The following is a 24,161-nucleotide window of genomic DNA, read 5'->3' as shown; positions in this document are numbered from 1 at the left end:
ATGACGCCGCATGTGTTTTTTCGTAGACGGAGAGCTGTACGCCGGCATCACGTCGGACTTCATGAGCCGGGACTCCGCCTTCTTCCGTAGCCTGGGCAACCGTCACGTCATCCGGACCGAGCAGTACGACTCCAACTGGCTGCAGGGTGAGGACAAACCGAAACACACAAAAAGCACAAATAAGATCTGTTTCCTTTCACTCTGGACCAAAACCATCCCCCGTCCACGATAATACGGATGTTCAATACTTTCTTTCATCAAAAAACCGCCTCCAATCGTGTCCATATAGAATATTTCCCTTCAATCAATTTGAACTGATTAATCGAATAATGAATTTTTGCATTCTCTTCAAGCACCTAATCGATTAATCGTTTCAGCTCTAATCCTTACACAAATAAATGTGAATAATCTGAAGAAACTTACATCTTGCAAGAAAAAGAAATGAAATTTTAACAATATTCTGCCTCAACTTATCATTTATACATGTGCACTACAAATAATGTTGCACAAGCATTTACTAACAGGCAGAATATTATTTAAATTGCACTTAATTTTCTTTACACATTTGAGGTTGTTCTAATATTATTATAGGTTATTATGATATTATTTTATTTTACATCATATTGGTCTGAATGTGGAACCTGAACTAAAACCAGTTTAACACCAGTTTAACACCATTAACTGTTAATATCTTCAGTGTAAGTTTTGCACTTCCCATCCCTTGCCTCCTTAAAGTCCAGAATCAGTAATCCAAAATGAATGCAACTATGGATGGAACAAATGTTATCAACCGTATTGTGATACGACATAAGCATTATGTGCAAAAACAGAACGTGTCCTGTAACCAAAACCAAAGGGGGTGGAGTCAAATATGACACGGAAGACTTTTTTTTTGGGCTGGGCAGTGTGTCTGCATCAGTGTGGACGGAACATTCATCATTACAGTATTTCTGGTTTACTGTCAGACATGTGACGTGAGTTTCAGTTCATTTTGTAAATAAACAGCTGATAGAAATTAAAAACCAAACCAATCTGAAACCTGGGACTCCAGCTTTGGGTCTGAAGAAGCTGAACGCTGACACATGGGTTCTGTTTGTCTGTGTGTGAAATACTTGGAGGCAGTTTAAGGGGCGGGGGGGTGTCGTGTCTGTCCTTCTAATGGGCTTTTCCACCAAATTAGTTTTGGTCCTTGACCCGGATCAGGATCCTTGGAGACTCGGTGCTATGTGACGACTCATTCAAATCAAGGATGTCATTAACGGAGGTGGAGGATTGGGTTCTGTTCCACCACATCCTGGTCCTCCTGGTATCTCAACAGCTGATCGCACATGAGCCGTAGTGAAGGCGTCGGGTCCGACATTATCTTCGTTAGTAATTCCTTCAAACATCTTCTCCGACGAAACTACCGGTTGGATTCATTTCTAATTTTGTATGTAGTTTCTCTGGGACAATGTCGACAAAGACTGCTCATATTTTTGAAAAATGTTGATTGTTGATGAATTTCTCAAATATAAAAATGTGCCTTTACTTATAATAGGCCATAGTTTGGAAATGAATGTCAATATATCAGTAGATATTAGGGATGTAAACAATTAATCGACTATGAATTAATTGTCGATAAGAATTTGCTCGATTAAATTAATGGCATCTCTGCTGAAATCTGGCTCCGTTGTGTCAGTGATGCAAAGTCAGAAATGCCCATTTCTTCTAAACTGCCCCTCTTCACATCCATTTATTTTATTGAATTTCTTTAGTTCTGCTCCATAAATGTCACTGTCTGTTCTGTATCCAGTGGTTCAATAAATCAATCATTAAGGAATATGACATGCTTTTTTCATGAAGTATAGAAACAATATTTAGCTTTTATTCTAATAGACGCTATCAAAAGAGAAATTCAGGGTCTCAGGAAAATCGTCGCTTATCAATTAATCGTTAATCGATCGATAAGGTCAGTCAACTAATGATTAATGGATTAATCGATGATTTGTATTTGTATAGATATTAATATAGTTAGTATTGATCACTGAGCCCATTCACATGCACGCCAATACTCCAATCATTGTCTGATTTTTGGAGTTATCAGTTTGTTCAAGTGACCATGTAAACAGGATAATCTGATCGGCTTTATCCGATAACGACTGTTATCTGATTATGAGAAATCGGATTTCTCCCCAATACAAATCCGATGACTACACGCACGCATGCAGGTTAATCTGATTTATTTAATTCTTTTATGTCTGTGCATGTGTAAACACAATTAAAAATAGTAGAGAACAGAAGTCACATAATCAAACGTGAGCGGAAGACAACAGGAAGATGAAGTCTACCATCACGACGTACAAAATCCGATAACGGACCAGATCGTCTAAACCAGGGTTTACAATTATCGCATTTCTTAAGTGGATGTAAATGTGTTCGATCTGATTATTGCAGTTGTCTGATTACTCCCAGATATCAGACTTTTATGGTCATGTAAACAGGGTCATTTGGGTCCATGACCTTTGACCTTGAATGACCTTAAAGGTTCAAACCCAAGGTCACAAATGTCTCCATTTCATCAGTCTTCTCTGAAACTACTGGTCAGATTCATTTCTAATTTTATACGCATCTACCTTGGGACAATGTCTGCAAAGTTTACTCACATTTTTGAAAAATTTGAGAAGTTTTTGAAATATTCTAACTGTTCCTTTCCTTCTGCTGGTCCATATTTTGATGGTTTAGAACATGTAAATGGTTCCAGATATCAGTCTAGTTCCTGTTGATCGCTGATAGAAGTCACATGTGGACTGTGATTGGATGAGTTGAGTTCTCCTCCAGTGAAAGTCCCGCCCACTTCATCCAGACCACAGGACTGGAACATAGAACAGAACCTGACAACCTCACACATTCAACTGGTTCTGATCCACGTAGAACAGACACTGACGGACAGGGACTCTGGAACTATTATTGACACTTTTTTCAGTCCTAAACACACTTTTTCCAACTGAATCTCATCGAGCTGTGGTTCCAACTTGTTCTTGTTCAAACTTTTAATTATTTATTGACTTGTTTTTGCAGTGATAATGGCTTTTCTATTCTATAAACGTCTTATTTCTGATGTGTTTTTGTTAATTGCTGTGTCTCTGGATGGGGCCGTTAAACACATTTACTTCCCCTTAAACTTATTATAAAACTGAGGCCTTCATAAACCAGGGACATCACAAAGAATGACAGGAAAAACTGAAATATTTAGAATCCAAACTATTCATGCTGATGGAGATGTGTGTTCTCAACATTGATTCGTTTCATACCTTTAACAGAAAAAATACTAGAACAAAAAGCTACAAATCAACATATTTTTTCTGTCATTGTTGAATGGTGTCTGTTTTACTAAAAAAAACTGATGCTTTTATTTTTGCTTTTATTTTTTACATAATACTCCTAATATGTGTAAAAAAAAAAAAAAAAAAAAAAAAAAAAACTCCTACAAAATAATCACATGAATAAACACCTCTAATTTGTGAAGTCTTTGACACCGACTCAGTACTTAAGATCTTATGGAATCTACACACTTTACCATCATTACCATGGATCCTTATAAAGTCTTAAATGTGATTACCTTAAATTTTAGCCTTAATTATCCTTAAAATTAGTCATTAATCCTTGACACTCAAAGGTCTTAATATATAAAGTAAACCTGCCCTCTGGGATGAAACTTCTATGAAACTGGGTTTATTTTAGTATCTGATACTTTACTTTTCCATCTTTTTAGACCCAGTACTAAAAGGTAAACATAGACAGATTTCCCCCCAGGATGGACCTAATGATGACCTCAGATAAATGCAAAAAAAAAAAATTATCCTCTTGCTCTGATCCATCCCATAATTAATGAAGTTATAATCAAATATTGGGTCTAAAAATAGGACCTAAATATGGACATTAAATCTCCCTCGGTGTCAGTGCATTAGATGTGTAAACGTGTGTAAATGCTCTTCTGTAGACTCTAAATACAGACACTGTGTTCACTGTGTGGATCCTAGTGGTTTTTCTAATCCACACATGTGGGTTTGTCATCAACCTCAGTCTCATTCCAGGTTTGGTGTGGAGCCCATGGTGTCCAGTGGTGTTACATGCGGAACTTGAACATTTAAACACTAATAAATTGCAAATGATTTTTCAACAGTGGTCATTTTTGCGAAACACTGCCTTGAATAATTAGTTAAATTCCCAAAATCTACCTGTGAGAGAATCAAAAGATATTTTTAAAAAATGGTAGTGTGTAATTTTCGTGTCCTTTTGACCATGTTACATACAGATTTAAATAATAAAAAAATGTGTTTTATCCGAAACATAGTTTCTCTTCTATCTCAGTAAATATTTAATTTTAAAATACACCCGAAGTGCCTCCAAACCTGCTTCATAACATTCGTCTACATCTGGTTTGAATGTTTAGCGCCTTTGTCCTGTTTTTAGGACCAGTTTCAGAGAAGAACCCATATTTGTTCATTTCATGTGTGATGGAGACCAGGAGTAGAACATATACGTTAACATACACCTGTTGTCATTTGCACAGGCAATCTGAGTTGATTGCCTGTGACACATAAATCAATAGCACACACATTTTTTATTGCGAGCAAGCAAATTTTCACCCGTTATTTGTGATCTTAGTAAATCAGGCCCCAAGTGGCTTCATCTAAATCCAAATCCATTCAGTCTTAATGTCCCTCAGATTCAAGTCTCTTTTTTTTTTTCCACAATATTTTTATTGGTATTTAAGTTTTATGATGAAAGCTAAAAGTAAATAATAATATTCGTAAAGAACATGAATCCAAACAACACAAACACCCATTCACACCATACAGACTTGCACCAAATGAGCTATATAAATAACATACATATATTCTTATGAACATGTATATATATATATGTTGAAATGAAATTAAAATAGCAGTCATAATAATAAAAAATCAAACGGTAATAACTTGGATGTCAGATTCCATAATGTTCATATACGGTTCCTATAATTGTACAAATTCCTCCAGTTTTCCTCTGGTCGTACATGTCAGATTCAGGTCTTTGTCCACCCTTTGCTCCCTCTGTGGCGTCCAACGTGGCTGTAAATGAAAGCGTTCTCCAGTTCTTTCCCAGTATCAGTGTTTTTCCTCTTTGTAAACTGCATTTCATCAGCTCTCCCTCAGTATCTCCATCTGCACAGACATCTCCTGCTCGCTCGCTGGCTGTTTTATCAGCGTTTGAGCGTCTGCCGCCGATAACCACCTGATACATGTGGACTCGTTCTGCTGTTTGTAAACTCCGTCTGCACCTTCATCAGCGCTCGCCTCTATCTCCGCTCGCTCTGACCTATGTGTGCTGTGTTGTGCGTTACATGTTGTGTGTCGTGCGTTACGTGTTGTGTGTTGTGCGTTGTCACGGCTGGTTCTCGAACTGACCCGTCTTTGGTTCCGCAGATGCCCAGTTCGTGCGGGTAGCGCCGCTGTCTGAGACTGATAACCCAGAGGATGATAAGGTCTACGTGTTCTTCACTGAGCGCGCTCAGGAGGCAGAGGGGGCTGCTGGGAAGGTGCTGTACTCCAGAGTGGCGCGCGTTTGCAAGGTATGGAGTGTGTTTTCCACATGAAGGTGTGTGTCGTAGCTTACATAACGGTGTGTTTACGTGCTGTCAGTGTGCGTTTATGTTTGATGTATGTTTATGTCTGTTACTATCAGCCCGTCTTGTGCTTCAATGTGATACACTGTACATGTTTATGTTTGGCATTTCATGGCTTTTTATGTGGATCTGTGTTGACATGCATGAATGTGTCTCTGCATTCTTGTGTCTGGATGAATGGTTTTACCTGCTCTTCTTCTTCTACAGTTCTGTGTAAAAAGTCCTGGTCCAACATTATGTTTGTTGGTTTAGTAAAGTTCTAAGGAGCACACATATGCATTTGTCAGTGTCTGTACTGTCTATAAACTGTGTCATCTGCATACAAGAGTAATTCAACCATATCTAATCCATTATTTAAATCATTTATGAAAACCAAATAGGTACTATAACAGAGCCTTGTGGGACACCTTTGGTTAATGTCAGGTTAAAGCATCATCATCTGGCCTTAAAAGGAAGATATTATTAAAGTTATAAAAGGAACCAAATGTGTACTTTCAAGTAGATTTTATCAACAAGTCAAACACCTAAATCCTTCTAAAAGCAGACTGTTTCTACACATGAACCATCTAATGTTGACATGGTGAAGTCATGTAGAGTATTTTGTCAAGTTCCTGGTCCAACATTATGTTTGTTGGTTTAGTAAAGTTTGAATGAGCACTCATGTGGATTTGTCAGTGTCTGTACTGTCTATAAACTCTGTCATCTGCATACAAGAGTAATTTAACAATAACTAGTCTATTATTTAAATCATTATGAAAACAAAATAGATACTGTAACAGAGCCTTGTGGGACACCTTTGGTTAATGTCAGATTAAAGTATAATCCTCTGGCCTCAAAAGGAAGATATTTTTAAAGTAATAAAAGGAACCAAATGTGTGCTTTATAGTAGATTTTATCATCAAGTCAAACACCTAAATCCTTCTAAAAGGAAAATATTTCTATATATGAACCTTTTAATGTTGAAATGTAGAAGTCTGCCATTTTGTAAAAGGAACAAGTTGAAGGTCATGTCCAGTGCTTTGTAAAAGTCCTGGTCCAAAACTATGCATAAGGTTAAAAAATAGTTTTTATAAACCCTTTTGTTCTGACAATATGACATTTATGGCAGTAATTTAATTTTCAGATGTTTTACACCAGTAACAGATTGAACAAAAATTAGCAAAATGATCCACAACTAGAAAAAATAAACAAAATGAAGCAAAAAATGACCGAAAATAATGGACAAAATGAAAAAGATAATCAACAAAATTTGTAGGAAGACTCAAAAAATCAACAAAAAGGATAAAATAATCAACAAAAAAACCCAAACAAAATCTACAAAATAAGGAACAACAGTTAACAAAATAATCAACAAATCAAACAAAATGATCAAGAAAATGGAAAAAACAATTAACAAAATGAGTAGAAATTATTTTTAAAATCAACAACAAAAAAAAATCAACGAAAATGAACAAAATCAACAAAAAAAGGAACAAAAGTTAACAAAATAATCAACAAATCGAACAAAATGATCAACAAAATAAAATAATTAACAAAATGAGTAAAAATGACCAAAAAAAAATCAACAAAAAGAACAAAATAATTAATGAAAATCAACAAAATATGGAACAAAAGTTAACAAGATAATCAACAAAATTAACAAAATGATTCACAAAATGAGTAAAAATTATTTTAAAAATCAACAAAAAGAACAAAATAATCAACAAATCGACCAAAATAATCAACAAAATGTACTAAATAATCAGGTTTGATTCACCTCATGTCACGTTTCTAATTGTTTGTGCTGTTTGTTGTCTTGGGGTCAAAGGTCATATGAAATAATGACACATTCAGTTCAGTTTTTTGTGTCTTTTAAGGCTGTGCACATATTTCCTGTGCTTTATTTATTGTGGTTTCTGAAGAAAAGAGAATGAGAAATAAATATGTATGAGCATTTCAACCCTGAAAAAACACAGATAAAGGTGAAATCAGACTTTTATACAGTTTCTATCTTTATTAAATGTGTTTCTTTTCACCATGAGGCACATATTTAGACCAAATACAGTCACATAAATGGAAAAGCTCTACAGACTCAACAGTGTTCTGAGTGAATGCATGGACAGCTGCACATCTGCACAGAGTATCAGGCTTCTGCTTTCTATTGTCTATTTTTAGGCACCACAACTACTTGGTTAGATTTACAGTTACAGTGAAAAATCATGGTTTAAAAAAAAAAAAAAAAAAATTAAATGTGAACCAATAAAACTCTTTAAACTAATTTGGTTATTTGGATGAAATGTTTAGAATGATTAAAAAAAAGAAAAGAAAAACCAAATCAGCAGCACAGGACGACAGCATTCAGTATCATAAAACCTGTAGTTCAGTGTCTTTATATTATAAAATGTATTAATTGTTCTATAATTAGCCTTTATTTTTACTTTAGTTGCTGTTTTTTTAACCCTTAAAGACCCAGAATGACCTTTGTGATTGATTCCAAATGAAAGTTTCCCTACATTTAACCTTTCTGAAATGATTTATCACCATTTATTATAATATTATCCTGTGAATTTAACATTTTTCAGGTATTTTCTTATATTTAATTTACTGATCATATCGATGTTCATTAAAGCTCAGATTAAATCCAAAGGTTATTTTATTAAAACAGAGAAAACTGAAGAAAAAGTGACTTTCAGTTAAATCTATAAAGTGAACATAATCCAAGTGTGTCCGTCCACTGTCATTTATCTGCATGGGTTGATTATTTTTTTCGTCAATCTTGTTCAGTTTGTGGCTTATTTTGTTCTTTTCACTTATGTTTTTTTTTTTGTTTTTTTTAATTGATTTTGTTCTTTTAACTGATTAGATTGGTCATTTTGTTGCTTATTTTCTCCATGTCATTTATTATTTTGTGAATTTTCTTGTTTGTTTGTATTAATTTTTATTCATTTGTGTTCATTTTGTTGCCTTTTTTTCTATTTTGTCCAGTTTGTGACTTATTTTGTTCATATTTCTTATTTTGTTGATTTCTGAATCCTTTGTGTTCATTTTATTGGTCATTGACTGTTTTTGTTCATATTGTTGCTTAATTTAGTCTTTTTTTATCACTTCATTTTAGTTAGCTTTTGCTTATTTTTCATATTATTTGTTGTTTTGTAATGTATTTCTTCATTTTTGTTCATTTTGTTTATTATTTAATAAATATAAACCAAGGATTTTTTTCGTTTTTTGTTTTTTTTGCGTAGAACGACATCGGGGGCCAGAGGAGTTTAGTGAATAAGTGGAGTACCTTCCAGAAGGCCCGTCTGGTGTGTTCGGTCCCGGGTCCAGACGGACTGCAGACACATTTTGACCAGCTGCGTGAGTTCATACACAGACACACACATCAGCACACTGACCGACAACACAGAACACACACACACACACACACACACACATCACATCGTCCAGACAGCAGGTGCTGGATGCCCACCACCTAATACTCTCAGAAGAAGAAACACTTCAGATATTTAAGACCTGGAATGTCCTGAACTAGAGTAGAACGGAATAGAGCATCAGAATACTTTATTGATCTCAGGGGAAATTATTGTGTTACATTTGCAAGTATAAGTGAAGTAGCAGGAAAAAAATGATCAGTACAACCAATAAAAAAAAAAATGTATATTTATATATAAAGCGCCAAATATACAGTCATGGAAAAAATTATTAGACCACCCCTTGTTTTCTTCTATTTCTTGTTCATTTTAATGCCTGGTCCAACAAAAACAGCTCATAGTAGTTTAATTTCAGAGCTGATATCTATCCATTTAACATGTTTTCTTGATAAAAACCAAAGTCACTTCAGTTCTTCCATCAGTATCTGTGTCATTGTACTGACAAAAACAGTGCTTTTATTCATTCCATGTTTTCTTTTCTGTCAGTTTTAGTCACATGATACACACAGGCGTTAGTACTGGATTGTATTTGATGACCTTTTATGGTCTAATAATTTTTTCTGCAACTGTACACACACACACACACACACACATACATACACACACACACACACACATATATACATATATATATATATATATATATATATATATATATATATATATATAGCTGTAAATATATTTACCAAATACTCGTATTAGATACTCATATTAAACATAGAACAGCAATTTGTGTAATATGTGCTAGACCAATATTATCAATACAATAGTTAAACAAAATGTAGATAAATAAATGTACAAAATTATTGTTGTGAGAGTAGAGTAGGTTTTACTGTTATTACACAAGTTGTGCAACGACATCGCAGTTGGTCTCTGCCAACAACAGCGCACTATACGACTAATATACAACAGAGTAATATAAACATATATTAGAACATATGACATAAGTACTGTCCAATAGAAAGTATGTGCAAAAAGTGGACAATAAACATATAAATATGAACTAGAGATACACCAAGGTAAAAATATGGAAGTAACAAAAATATAAGAATAAAAAAGTGGGCAAAAAGTATCAGAGTAAACATAGATCATGTTGGAGACGGTGAAGGAGAGTTCAAAGTATTGGACTGTACACACACACACACACACACACACACACACATACAGAGTGCGCGTCTGAAAGTCTCAGCCGTTACCACGGTGATCAACAGCCCTGTCGGTCACCTTGGGTTTGTCTTCATGCCTCAGCCTTGGTAACCACGGCAACTGGCCTCAACATTCAGATGCCGTGGGTTCGTTCATTATCATGGATCGGAGTCGGTGTCCTCTGCTTGGCTCCGGGGGGGTGTGTTTCCACAGTAGGTGTGTGTGGGCGAAGGCCTTTGTGCGTTTGGAATTAGGATGCTCCGTTCGTCTCGGTTTGTCTGAACTTGTATCTGCACATGAAGCCTCTCAGGAAGTCTCTCTCAGTTCAGGGTTTGTTCTTTTTTTTTCAGCTGAAACACTCTGTATTTCCTCTGGTTTTTGTTGTACGTGGGTGGAAAACCCTCCGTCCTCTGAGGGTATTCTAGGGTGTTTGGTCTGTATCTATTTACGTCTGTCTGTCTTTAAGTCAAACATCCACAGTGTGTTTGTTCCTGGACAGTTTTACTCATGGTTCATTCGATAAGTCCTGTCGGCATTCTTGGCCATTTGGAAATATGGCGCTTTTACACATTTTTGTCAGGTTTTTTTTTTTTTTAACAAACAAACAAGTCAGAGCAATATGTTATCTGGTTTTGTAAAAACTAATCCAACATTATGTTTGTTGGTTTAGTAAAGGATCACACATATGCATTTGTCAGCCTCTGTATTCTCTATAAACTGTCATCTGCATATAAGTGGAATTAAGAAAAGTTTGTTTATTTATTTATTTATTTCGAATATTGCAATAAAATCAAACAACAAAGGAATTATGTAAAAAAGAAAGTAAACCATTCAAAAAGGAGTGGGATGAAGTTTAGTTTATAATCTCCCGCCCCCTTACCCCATCCTTCCCCCCATCCCCAGACTTTAACTTTTGTAAAGCTGAGGTCAGTGGGTTAAACCATCTTCTGTGAACTGTTGAAACAAATGAAGCTAACGGACAAGGATTATCAGAGCCCGTTTTCATCTGCAGTTACTCATTTCTGTTTCATATGCAATGATACCATAACATTTATGACATATTCTGACTAATATCAAGTCACTCAGTCACATAAAATACAGTGTGAAGGCCATAACATTTTAATAGTTTGTGCAGTTAAATTAGAGTTAAACACCAACCCTTCCACCCCAGATGGGACTCGAACCCACAATCCCTGGCTTAGGAGGCCAGTGCCTTATCCATTAGGCCACTGGGGCTTGGTGACAGGGCTGTGTTGTTGTGTCCAGTCACACAATAGTCCATGTGTACACAACACCACTGAACTCATGTTTACAGGAGGTGGGTTTAGGTCTGGTCTAATCTGTGGTGACTGACAGCAGAGGAAGAAGACTGGGCCCATAACCCAGAGGTAGACGGATCCAAACCATCCTCTGCTAAATGTGGTTTAGATCTGACATAACGTTGTTTAGTTTTTTTTATTTTTTTATTAGGGATACAGTTAAAGGTGCGGGAGACTTTCGTGACCTATATTTCATCAGATCTGTCCAGCCTCAGTCATATCCTCAGTGTCATGAATCTGTAAGTCTGTCTGTCATTGCTCACCTGAATCTCTTGCATTACGGTGAACAGTTTCTTAGTGCCATCCACTATAAAAAAGACCATGTGTTTACATTCAGAGCCAGGAGGTCACTCGGGCATCTGAGGAATTTTGTTAAAACGTGCATTGTGGGAAGCGAAGGTTCTTGCAGCCACCTGACAGCAGCAGCTGGAACAGACACGACGCAGAAACAGCAGGAGCTCCCTTCCCTCTATGCATACTCCTCCAGCTGTTTCCGCATTTCAGCCGTTTTCGCGTTGTTTGTTTCATCCATATATGCTGATATATGGCTGATCTGCTTTTATGTCAAATATGTGAGTATAGTTTTAATTTATTACAAGTTTTATTTTATATACGTAGTATTTGGAACCAATATTCACTTTTAAAGTCTTTGAAAAGGTTTGTTAAGCATCTTTATGTTATTTATGCAATAATTGATATAATTTTTTCATATCAGATTTTATATTTTTTGTGTTTTTTGTCCTTTTGTGTTGATATAGTAGGTTAAAGTGAAAAAATAATAGGCAGATGAGATAGATGAAACTGTGCTGAAAAAAAAAAGATACCAAACATGGGTATAATAAACATTTTTTTATATAGTACATAAAGGCAAAATCAAAAGTACTGAAAAACAGCCAAAATAGGCTCAGACCACTAAGGGTTAAAATGCAGCAGATTTGACCTGTTGACTCTGGATCGGACGGTCCAACACTTCGTTCCAGCACCAAGGTTCTAATAGTTTTGGATTTTTCATTCTAGTTTAGTTTAATTTAGTTTTGACTTTTTTTTCTCTAATTCAGTTAGTTTTAATTCGTTTTTAGAGCAGGTGTGCTAGTTTTTATTAATTCAGTTTTTTTTTTCTAAATGCTTAGTTTTAGTTTAGTTTTAGTATTAATTTTAGTTTTGTCATATCTTTTCTCTTCTTCTCCGTCATATTCAAATAAATCCCAGACAGGACTCTGCTGCTTTCTCCCAACTTTAATCTCCATATTTCCGGGTAGAAAAGACAAGAAGACGACTCTAAACGACAAGTGACGAGAAGTGACGGACCGTGAAGTGTCGTATGATGTCACTAGCTAAAATTGCTCGAGCGAAATAAATCGCTTTCGTATCAGTCTGACATTGACAAAGACAAAAACGAAGGGAATTTTATACATAATTTTTTATCTATTTTAGTTAGTTTTGTAAGCACACAATACAGTTATTGTTTTTTTCTTCTAATTATAGTTTTTATTTATTTCAGTTAATGAAAATATTTTTTCAACTCTAGTTTTCGTCATTTCCTTAGTTTTCGTTAATGATAATAACATTGTCCAGTACAACATGTGAAATGAAGAAACTGCTGAAACACTGGGGAATCTGAGATGTTCTCCCCGACACCGCTCCACATCTCTGTTCTCTTTTAAAAATCCAATGAAAAATCAAAAATGCACTTTGATAATAAATCCTCCGGGGAGCAGAGAGCTGAGATGTTTTGTCAAGAAGCAGCTGATATCTTGAAAGTATCTTCACTCCACTCCTGGTTCACATCCAGCAGTAAAAGTCAGTCTGGAGAGGACAGTAGATAAGGAAGAAGATGAGTTATTGTAAGGAGAAGGAGGTCAGAGGTCACATGTTCAGGTGTTGAAGGGACAGGAGGAAGAGGAGTGTTTCTGAAGTCATACAGGTGGAGGAGGAGGAGGGCATGATGGGAAATGTTGGAGTGGGATTTATGTGATGGCTGTAAATGTCAAAGGGATAGAGGTAGAAGAGGAGGGTTTGGATCCATGGAGCTCTGGCTCATGGGCCCAGCACGCGTCATCTGCTGTCAAACACCACACATGGGACTCAAACCCACAACCCCTGGGTTAGGAGGCCAGTGTTTTATCCATTTATGTTCAATATTCACACCAGTACTGAAGTGAAAGCACTAAAAACAGAAAAGACAGTCATGTAATAATAGCGGTAATGACTGGAGATTCACAGGTGATCCAGTTTTGTTTTTTTTTTTAGGGTTTTTTTGTTTTGTTTTTTTTTTCTCAGCTGATGCAGTTGATGGTAAAACTAAAGTAGAAGGAGCTGGTCTGCGTTTTACTTCACCAGCCGAGATATATTTTAAAGTGTTTTTTTTGTGTTTTAGCATATATTTGAGTGGATTTTTAGTGCATTTTGTGTATTTTTTGTGCACGTTGGTGTATAATAACTATGAGGCTGTTATTTATGGAAGATCTGAAATTTGACCAAAGACCAAAGAGAAAAATGACTAAAAAGTCATAAATTCAGCTTCATCAAACCTGTAGATAACCTGATTGTGTATTTTAGCATATTTATTGCATATTTTAGTGGTTTTTAGAGTATTTTTGAATATTTTGTGTATTTTATGTGTGTGTTAGTGTATATTAACTATAACTCCTGTCTGCCTGTTATTTATGTAGATGGAAGATCTGACATTTGACTGAAGAGAACAAAGTCAGCTTCATCAAGTTTATACATATTTTGGTGCGTTTTAGTGGAGTTTTTAAATTTTAGTGTATTTTTGGTGTATTGTAGTGCAGTTTGTAGTGTTTTTTTGTGTAATTTGGTGTATTTTTTGGTGCACGTTGGTGTATAGTAACTATGGGGCTGTTATTTATATGAATGGAAGGTCTGCCATTAAAGACTGAAGAGAAAAATGTATTAAAAAGCCACAAATTCAGCTACATAGTGGTTCAACCAAACTCATAATAAAGACAGTAGAATATCAAGGGGAGACTCATGTACTTTATTAAGATTCCCTTGGCAAAGCACACGTGTTCAACACCAAAAGGAGCCAGACCACCATTCTGCTGTTATGATGATGGACAAGACAAGTTAAAGAAAAAGAGAGAGAGAAAAAAAAAAAGAAATTCAGCTTCGTCAAACCCGATGAAAACATCAACAGCCTAGACATGTGTTAATGTGTTAATGCTGGTTCTGAACAGAGGTTTAGGCGCGGTGAGCGTTACACCAGCATTTGTTTAAGGTTCATTCAGGGAATCGAACCACCCCGTTCACATGTTGTCGGTATGCGCCACAGGAATGTAGGGTAGTGTCTCCGAAAACCAAATACCTCAGGTGCCTCCAAACGACTTTTAGGTCACGGCTGAGGCTTTTCATCAAGGTGGAAAACACGGAAACCCTAGGAGACGGGACCGGGTTCTTATCGCTGCTGTTTTTTCTAAACACACAACTCAAAGTAAACGACTGGACTGTTCTGTTTGTTTAACGCACGCTCACAATAAAGCATGTGTGAATGTATACAGTGCATTAACACATACAGTAAATCAACGTGCTGTTTATTTTACATAGTGATACTCACGCACAGACACAACACAACACACACACACACACACACACACACACACACACACACACAGCGGCTCGAGCCTCAGCCTGTCTGTGTACACAAGACAGTTTGGACTTGTCAGGAGTATAAACATTATTTCCCAGCATGCCTGTGGCCACGTTTTACACATCTGATAAGAGCCCATACAAATTTGTTTGTGCGTTCACTTCAGTAGCACACACACACACACACACACACAAAACCACAAACCCATATACAGCAGATTAAGTCGTCAGGTTAAGAATGCAGTCCGTGTTGTGTTTACGCCACGCTCCGCCACACAGAAACACTACAAATCCCATAAACCCTTGAGGGTCTGCAGGGCCCTCATGGCAGCAGTAGCCGCAGATTCCAGCCGGGAACGAGGCCACGTGGGCTGGATGTGTGTTTCAGTCAGACTTTAGACAAGACGGCCAGCCAGGAAATTAATTAACAGCAGTCGGAGCAAATTAAAGTTAACGGAGCCTGACGATAAATAACACATTCAAGTCAGGTATGGGAACGGTGTTGGGCGCGACGTTAACGTAACAGAGAAAAGCAGTCAGCGGAGGATGGGTTCGATCTAACGACCTCTGGGTTACGGGCCCACGCTGCTGTCAATCACAGCCTGAATGAGGACGCCACTACCCATGAGGCCGTGGGGCTTTGTGCTTCAGCTGCTCCTCTGTTGAGTTCCACTATATCGTTCATGTTCAGGTTCCACATTCAGCACAATTTGATCTCAGGTGGGTCGGTCCAGTAAAATAATAACATAATGACCTATAAATAATGACAACTTCAAATTTTATTTATTTATTTATTTGACAGGGACAGTACAGTCAAACATAGTTACAAGTTTGCAGCTGATGTGATGCATATAGAGTTTAGAGCTAGTGCTAATTCTTAACTCCAGTTCCTGGTTGGGCTCTTCCACAACATTGCAGTACAAGTATAAAATAAACATCATTTAAAACAATCATACCATGCATAAAAATATAATATATATGTCACAGTTCGACCTGAAGTGAGGGTAGGTTGCCGAAAGGCGGCCTGGAAAAGGTCTGATTTAACCTTAAAACTATAGAAAAAACAAGACAAAGTCAATTTGATTAAAAAAAAAGGTGAAGAACTTTATTGCCCTTAAAGTTCATCCCATGAAATAAGCAAATAATGACAATAATAACAAAAAATACCGTACTTTCCGGGCTATAAGGCGCACCAGAATATGAGCCGCACCTGACTATAAGCTGCAGGTGTCCACGTTGGGACAAGAGATATTTACACAGAAAGATGGTAAACAGAAAGATTATTTAAATATTTATTTCCATCCCTTCACTGCTTTTTTCCAAACAGTACCTGTAACACAGCAGTAAAACGGCAGGAACAGGCTGGTCCAAAAACCCAGAAAAGTCATTGATCGCTATCTTCATCTTCCTTCTGCTCATTAAACCACTGCAGTCGTCTTCTTCATTGTCGGAGTTCAAAGACTCCATCACACTCCTTCTACATCTCTCCTCCGTTGTTGCTCAATGGCACTTCCGAGCTGCAGCTCTATGTCCTTCTTAGACAGACGCATCGATTGCTTTTAACTTAAAAGCTGCAAAATATGCATTTCTTCGTGTGTTTTCCATGACGAGGGTTTGTGCATGACACGCAAAATGATTGTTCAAAGTTAAGATTAAAACTTCTCCTCTTCATCACCTCTTGCACCAGTCTGTCTCACTTTTGTGCTTCCTGCTAGAGCGCCCCCTGGAGGCCGTTAGCCTGTATAAATCTATACTCGAGCTGCATCGCTGTATAAGCCGCAGGGTTCAAAACGAGAAAAAAGCAGCGGCTTATAGTCCGGAAAGTACGGTAAGCACACAGGTCTGCACAGCACCACAGTCCTTCTCTAACTGGCTTGAGCAATGACAGACGCCCTCCATTTAAAAGCTAGGCCCCTCCCACTGGACCATACCATTTGTAATTGGAACTAATTAAACATTTCATCTCACTCCATAGGTTATTTTGCATAATTATCTCACAAAACAATTTATGTGTTTTAAACTTATAGCGTATATGAGAACACTGCTCTGTTGACAGTCAAAATACCTCCGCAGTAACAAAGCAAATAGAAACTGAGATCCACGGTCTTCATGTTTGTTGTTTATGTTCATCATGGATCGTCTGGAATACTTGGAGGTGGGATGTATTTAACTCCAGGTGAGACACAGTCTACCTCCCAGCACTCTGGAATGCAGCGTTAGTCTACTGTCCCCCACCAGCAATTAGAACTGCAGAAGTTTCTTGGACGAGAGATGAAATGTTTTTAAAAGATCAAAACTAGTCCAGTTGAACCTAGAAAAGCCTACCAGAGGATGGGTCCGTCCACCTCTGGTTTAGGACGGTAGTGTATTTAGGAGTCCTCTGTCCACCACAGTTGGCTGTTTCTGAGCAGTGGCCGATGTTCTGAGTCATTTCCATCTGACTTCTTATCCACGCTCTTCTCTCTGCCTTAGTGACGTTCTGAAGTTGTTAAATCATACCGTCCTTTTCGCCGAGCGACCTCACACTTGGCGTTCTTCTGAACAAAGCATCTGGTGTTTGACCGCCACGTGGACTGACTCATGTGAAAGGATCGCTTCAGTCCAGTTGTTTTTGCGTCTGCAGTTGCTGAAGCCGTAGTTGCTTTTTCTACGACTCTGTCCATGTGTCGGCCTATTGTTCTCTAAACCACTGTTAACGCCACGCCTCATTTAACTACAGTTATTCCGCAAACAGTCGGTTCAGATAAATGTTGTTTCAGACAGATTTTCAGGTTTCCTTCTGGTCCAGCTCACGGGAAAGGATTCTCTGCTATTTGCTGCTGTTGTGGTGGTTGTTGTGAAGGGGAGTCATGCCATGAGGTTTTGGATCCGGACACAGACAACCCTCTGTGGCCGGATTCAGTGTCATGACACCAGAGACACTGAGGTATTTTCAGACCTTTTCGTCATCTGTGACTGTGTGAGATTTAATGTTCCAGACCTAAGACACAACCCGGATCCTTTACACTCCATCACTCGCCTTCGCCAGTGTTTAAAATGAGGAAACAAACACAGAAGGACAAAGAAGAAAGAAAATATTGTTCTGTGTTTTTGTAAAGACATGACTGGAAACTGAAGAAGACATAAACCCAGGGCTCACGTCTTCATATTCCTTATGTTTGAAGAGGTGAAGCTGGCAGCGGTTAGAAAGAGGGGATGAACTGAGAAGAGTAGGAGTCATTAAACTGGTTCTATATAGTATTTATATTCCAAACTCTGACTAGCAGGGGTCAGTCTGGAACCAAAACCACCCTCGAACCAACCCTATGTTTCCACAGACTGAATCAGTCAGTGAATAAAGTGTAAAGGTCATTGTTTCCACTCATCTGTATTATGGTTTCATCAAGTTTTATTCAAAAATTAAAACTCACTTATTTTAAAAGTCGCTCAAAATAACACTGTGTCATAATATTGAGTTGCTGTGTCAGCTGATAGTTTACATTATAGCTCTGTTAGCTTAGCTCTGTTAGCTTAGCTCTGTTTTTAGACTGAAAACAGCCACAGTAAAACCACAAACCACCTCTGTTTTCTGTTCGGTTTGTGTCGTCAATAGAACTGTCACAGTTTAGTCTGAACCGTGGATCAACAAACAGCCATTTAGCAACAATAAGAACATCCCATAATAACTTTATACCTTCGTAAGCCTCGAAATCAAACTTACCCGTGTAGAAGAAATGCTGATGTTTCACCATCAAACTCAATTTTTTACATTTACAGCTGAGTCCAGTGGAGAAAACGATTCTATTCTTATCACTTAGTCTTTGACTTCGACAGTTGTTTCTTTCTGGTTCTCATCTTCAGCTTGGCCTTGGCCCCCCTCCCTCTCATGATCACATAAATCCTCTGGCCGTCACTGGAAATAAATTTACTTCATATCTCTCCAATACTTTGGCATATTTGGCAGAACCTCATAGATATTTCTTCTAAACACTCTGAGGACAAATATAGGTCGCGCTCTGATGTCTTGAAGTAGAAATTCACCATATAGACCCTTTTCAAATGAATGGTAGTCACATAAGACAGATGGGTGCTGGTAGGTTGTAAAATAAAGTTGCAAAATGTTCATCACAAGAAGTTGTTTAGTCTTGTTCTGAAATATAACCCTGTAAAGTCTGAACCATTAAATCATTGACAGAAACTGGACCCTTTACTGGTCCTTCTGAACAACCGAAAAAAAATGATTTTTGGGTTTTTTTTTTTCAAATATCAGTTTCCATGTATGAGTTTCAATTTTGTATCATATTTGATACATCAGATCTCAATGCTCAAATATTATTATTTTTGAACAAAAACATAAAATAACACAAACATGTCTAATAAATAGTTAATTCCTTTTCTAAATGGTCCCAGTTCTTCCTCCTTCCTCATTAATGTCAGTCTTGTAGTGTCACTGGAAAGGCCTCTGGGGAATGAACTCCTCCCCCTGGTGGATTATCTGTGTATTGCATGTATCTAATTGTATACATCAGATTTTTCAAGAAAAAAAATATCACTCTGTTCATGTAGAGGGCTTCGAAACTCATGTATCAAATATGATACGTTCAGTGTTGGAGGGTTTAAAATATAAATATCTGCCTGTTGGTTTGTCCTACTGTGCAGTTGGTGGAGGTCTGATCCAGACCTCCAGACTCCACATCAGAGCTACAGATTTGATGGACCTATGAGTCGTATGGGTATGGGCCAAACATACAGTATAATACCAGTTCAGTAATACATCATTCCGACATAAGTGAGGTGAACATGATGTGGGAAAACAGATCCATGGCTCTGATTCTTCGTGGAAGTGAAGAACAGCAGGTGTCTTTCAGCTTTTGTCGGGTTTTTATCCTTTTCACTCAACCCTTCTTTGTCTCATTTCGTTGCTTCCTTTCTGTCTTTATTGGATGACAGCGAGATAAAGAGGTCAGCCCAGAGGGGAGAAGACAAACCCCGGTCCTTAAATGAAGTCCAGATAGAGGCGTTGTGTTCGACCGAGGCAGCAGGACGCCCCGTTCTGTCACTTTTATCTGACAAATGCTTCCCCAGCTCTGTTTACCGATTAATTACCTCATCAACAAACACACTTTCCTCTTAAAGCGCCTATGAAAACATGTTTTGTGATACCGCGGACAATTAATCATGTTTTGACGCTTCTATTCAGTGTCTCTAATCCATCATAGTTTGGGTGAAAATACTTGAATGGAAGCCCAGTTTATGTGAAGGAGAAACAGAGGAGAGAGATAAAGAGAGAAGAGCAGGAGGAGGAGGAGGAGACGCTGAGTTATTGTAAGAAGAAAAGGGCAGAGGTTACACCTTCAGGTGTTGAACAGACCAGAGCAGAAGCAGGAAAAGAGGAGCAGGACTTAGAGATAAAAAAAAAAGCATGATGGGAAACGAAAGCTTTGTTTATGTGGTGAATTAAAACTTCACTGTGTTAGTAGAGGATGGTTCAGATCCACTGACCTCTGGGTTCTGGGCCTAGCACACCTCCGCTGCACCACTCTCCATAGATGGGATTCAAACCCACAACCCCTGGCTCAGGAGGCCAAGCTTTTATCCATTAGGACACTGGGGCATGAAGGTGTGCTGCCTTCAGGTGCTGCCGGGAAGATGGTTCTTTCCACTTGTAAGTTTGAAATTACAAGTGCGTTGTGTTCAAGTGCTTTAGTTGTTGTAATGAAATGAAAAATGGCTGAAACACAATATCTCTTGACCTGCTAGTGGGGTAAAAGAGTTTTGGACATTTGGATGATTTATCTGATACAGCATTTAAAGTTTTTTTTAAATTGTGTGAACTATAAATGTATAGAAACAACACTTAACAGCAGCAGAACATTAGTAAAAGCATTATTTAACATTCACAATTAATCCCTGTTCTCCGCCATTTTGAAGAGGTCAAAGGTTATTTTCACTTCAGCAGTTTTTCAGTGGAAAATCCGACATGAGGGGGCATTCATGTTCAATTTTTTTAGTTGTTACTAGTATGTACCATAGTTCATATAGAACGTGAACACAGCATTAGAGATGAAAAAGAGAATGATGGGAAACCAAAAGCTCTGTATATGAGATGAATTAGCAGAGGATGGTTTAGATCCATCAACCTCTGGGTAATGGGCCTAGCACACTTCCTCTGCGCCACTCTGCTGTCAATCACCACAGATGGGATTCCAACTCACAACCCCTGGCTTCGGAGGCCAAGGTTTTATCCATTAGGACACTGGGGCATCAAGGCATGCTGCCTTCAGGTGCTGGTGAGAAGATGATTCTTTCCACTAGTAAGTTTGAAATTACAAGTGCGTTGTGTTCAAGTGCTTTTGTTGTCATAGTGGAATGAAAAATGGCTGAAACACAATTTATCTTGACCTGCTACTGGGGTAAAAGAGTTCTGGACATGGTGATTTATCTGATACAGCATTTAAATTTTTTTTTTTTTCTTTTTTTTTTAAATTTTGTGAACTATATATGTATAAAAACATCACGTAACAGCAGCAGAACATTAAAAAAAGCATTATTTTTCATTCGCGATTAATTCCATTTTGAAAAGGTCAAAGGTTATTTTCACCTCAGCAGTTTTTCAGTGGAAAATATGACATGAGGGGGCATTCATGTGCCATTTTTGAGTTGTAATTAGTATATACCATAATTCTTATAGTACGTGAACACAGCATTAGAGATGAAAAAGAGCATGATGGGAAACTGAAAGCTCTGTTTAGGAGATTAATTCAAACATCACTGGGTTAGCAGAGGATGGTTTCGATCCATCAACCTCTGGGTTATGGGCCCAGCACGCTTCCCCTGCACCACTCTGCTGTCAGTAATCACAGATGGGATTCAAACCCACAACCTCTGGGTTAGAAGGCCAGTGTTTCATCCATTAGGACGCTGGGGCTTGAATACCAGAGTAAATGCTTCTCTTATTGAACACTAGTCTCTTTTCCATTGGATATCTGCACAAAACTGTACCAATATTTACTAAATGTCAAAAAAACAGAAGTGCGTAATGTCGGTTTTCCCATTAAATCTCAAATGCGATGATTTGTTTATTTATTATTGTGAGATGACATGAGAAGTCATTCCATAAACATGGTGATGAACATAAATATCGTGTTTATTTACAGATATATTCATTATTATTATATATTACCCCTCTATCTCGTACTGAATTAAAACATGATTGGGTTTCCTCATGTGTCCACACATACCGCCCCATGTTTCTTTTAAAACTTTTCTTCTTCTCTTGTTGTATCGTCCGTCAACATCCGGTCTTTTTAATTCATGTGACTCTAGTTGTGGAAAAAGGTCTTTCCATTGCAGTTTTGTGTGATAAACCACTTGCGGTATGGTAAAAAAAAAAAAAAACACCTCTTGCCAGCACAAAAACTTTTATCCAAAAAACAAGAGTTTTGGCAAAATTGTAGTTTTTCCATTAGGTAAATTTTACGTGCAAGTTACATTCACGCAATTTGAGGATCAATAGAAAAGCAACTACTGAGCTCCACTGATACATTAAATACCTCTTAAATAGGATGACTGGTTAAATCATTCCTTGATCTTTATAACATGTTCTCAGGGTTTGGATTCATGTTCGCATCAGTTTTTGTCCAGTTACTTGTGTTTCAGTATCAGTTTTATGATCAGACAGGATGAACAGATCTGAAATGAAAAATGAAAAAAAACCCAAAAAGCTTGAAGTTACTGCGCTTCATATGTGTTTAGGAATAGCCGTCTAAGACAAAAATAAATAAATGAAATGAAAATATGGTTCTTTAGCATCATGTCGGTAGTTTCTGTAGTGGAGTTTGTGTGTGAAGTAAACCATCTCATCAAATCAGATTCACCACAGGCAGGACCTTGACCAAATGCAAGCATCATCTGCTGTAAATGGACTGAAAGAAGAGAAAACATGTTTACTTGATTATTGTTTAGTTTCCTTTTGTTGTTTTTTTTTTTTTTTTTCACTTATCAGCGTAAACATTCCCTCCTACTTTGACATGAGCTGGAGCCTGTTCCTACACTGAGCTAGTGCAAACACAGACTGGGTTTACCTGGATCACTGCAGGTCAGAACACTGGCCTCCTAACCCACAGGTTGAGGGTTTGAGTCCCATCTGTGGTGGTTGACAGCAGAGCAGTGCAGAGGAAGTATGCTGGGCCCATAACCCAAGGTCCATGGATCCAAACCATCCTCTGCTACGTGAGTTTTAACATGTAGGGAGTGTTGACACTGTCTTACATTCTTGGATGAGCTGAAGTTGACCACAGCTGCAGGACATGGCAAGGATTTAACTCAGCAAATAGTTCAGATCCTTCACTGTGTTACTATTGTGATTAATATCCTCCAGTTTATTGCGCATTCCAACCAATATTATGTTGTGCAGTTACATTAAACAGAGTCTGAATGCTCATAACATTTTAATGGTTTGTGACAAAACAGAGTTACCAGAAGATGGTTTGGTTTTACTGTTGATGTACAAATGCCGTCATTGTAAAATACTAAAGCTTTCACCCCAGATGGGACTCGAACCCACAATAATATCTTCCACCTCCAGTTTATTACATATTCTGTCCAATGTGAAGTCAATCATTTACATAAAATATAGTGTGAAGGCTCACAGTATTTTACTGGTTTGTGCAGTAAAATCTGAGTGTATCAGTGACAATACTGTTTTGTCACTGCAAGACAACAATGATCTCACCCCAGATGGGACTTGAACCCACAATCCCTGGCTTAGGAGGCCAGTGCCTTATCCATTAGGCCACTGGGGCTTGGTGACAGAGTTGTACTGTTGTGTCCATTAGGACAATAGTCCATGTCTACACAACACCATAGCACATCTGTCCACTGAACTCATGTTTACATAATGAGGCTTTAGTTCCAGTCCCATCTGTGGTGACTGACAGCAGAGTGGCGCAGAGGAAGCGTGCTGGGCCCATAACCCAGAGGTCGATGGATCGAAACCATCCTCTGCTAAAGGAGTTTTAACGCATTGTCCTTTTCAGGGTCCAACAGATGTTG

At 37.8% G+C, this 24,161-nt stretch overlaps 1 protein-coding gene and 3 non-coding genes across 5 annotated transcripts in view; 2 read left to right on the top strand and 2 right to left on the bottom strand.

Moving 5' to 3' along the window:
* The window catches only part of sema3h (sema domain, immunoglobulin domain (Ig), short basic domain, secreted, (semaphorin) 3H), a 164,854-nt gene that overhangs the window by 90,136 nt on the left and 50,557 nt on the right, over positions 1–24,161 (top strand). For both annotated transcript variants that reach the window (XM_030138875.1, XM_030138873.1), the window contains exons 6-8: positions 27–146; positions 5,448–5,593; positions 8,869–8,983. In XM_030138875.1, the coding sequence (XP_029994735.1) occupies positions 27–146; positions 5,448–5,593; positions 8,869–8,983 (381 nt within the window). The remainder of the gene's footprint in view (positions 1–26; positions 147–5,447; positions 5,594–8,868; positions 8,984–24,161) is intronic.
* On the bottom strand, positions 11,367–11,439 carry trnar-ccu (transfer RNA arginine (anticodon CCU)). The gene has a single exon. It is a non-coding gene; the product is annotated as a tRNA-Arg (tRNA).
* On the bottom strand, positions 23,839–23,911 carry trnar-ccu (transfer RNA arginine (anticodon CCU)). The gene has a single exon. It is a non-coding gene; the product is annotated as a tRNA-Arg (tRNA).
* Positions 24,045–24,116, top strand: trnam-cau (transfer RNA methionine (anticodon CAU)). The gene has a single exon. It is a non-coding gene; the product is annotated as a tRNA-Met (tRNA).

Source organism: Sphaeramia orbicularis, chromosome 7 (assembly GCF_902148855.1).
Source record: "Sphaeramia orbicularis chromosome 7, fSphaOr1.1, whole genome shotgun sequence".
Lineage (NCBI taxonomy): Eukaryota > Metazoa > Chordata > Actinopteri > Kurtiformes > Apogonidae > Sphaeramia > Sphaeramia orbicularis.
Note: the sequence above shows the minus strand (reverse complement) of the source record. Positions and strands in the feature narration are given on the sequence as shown.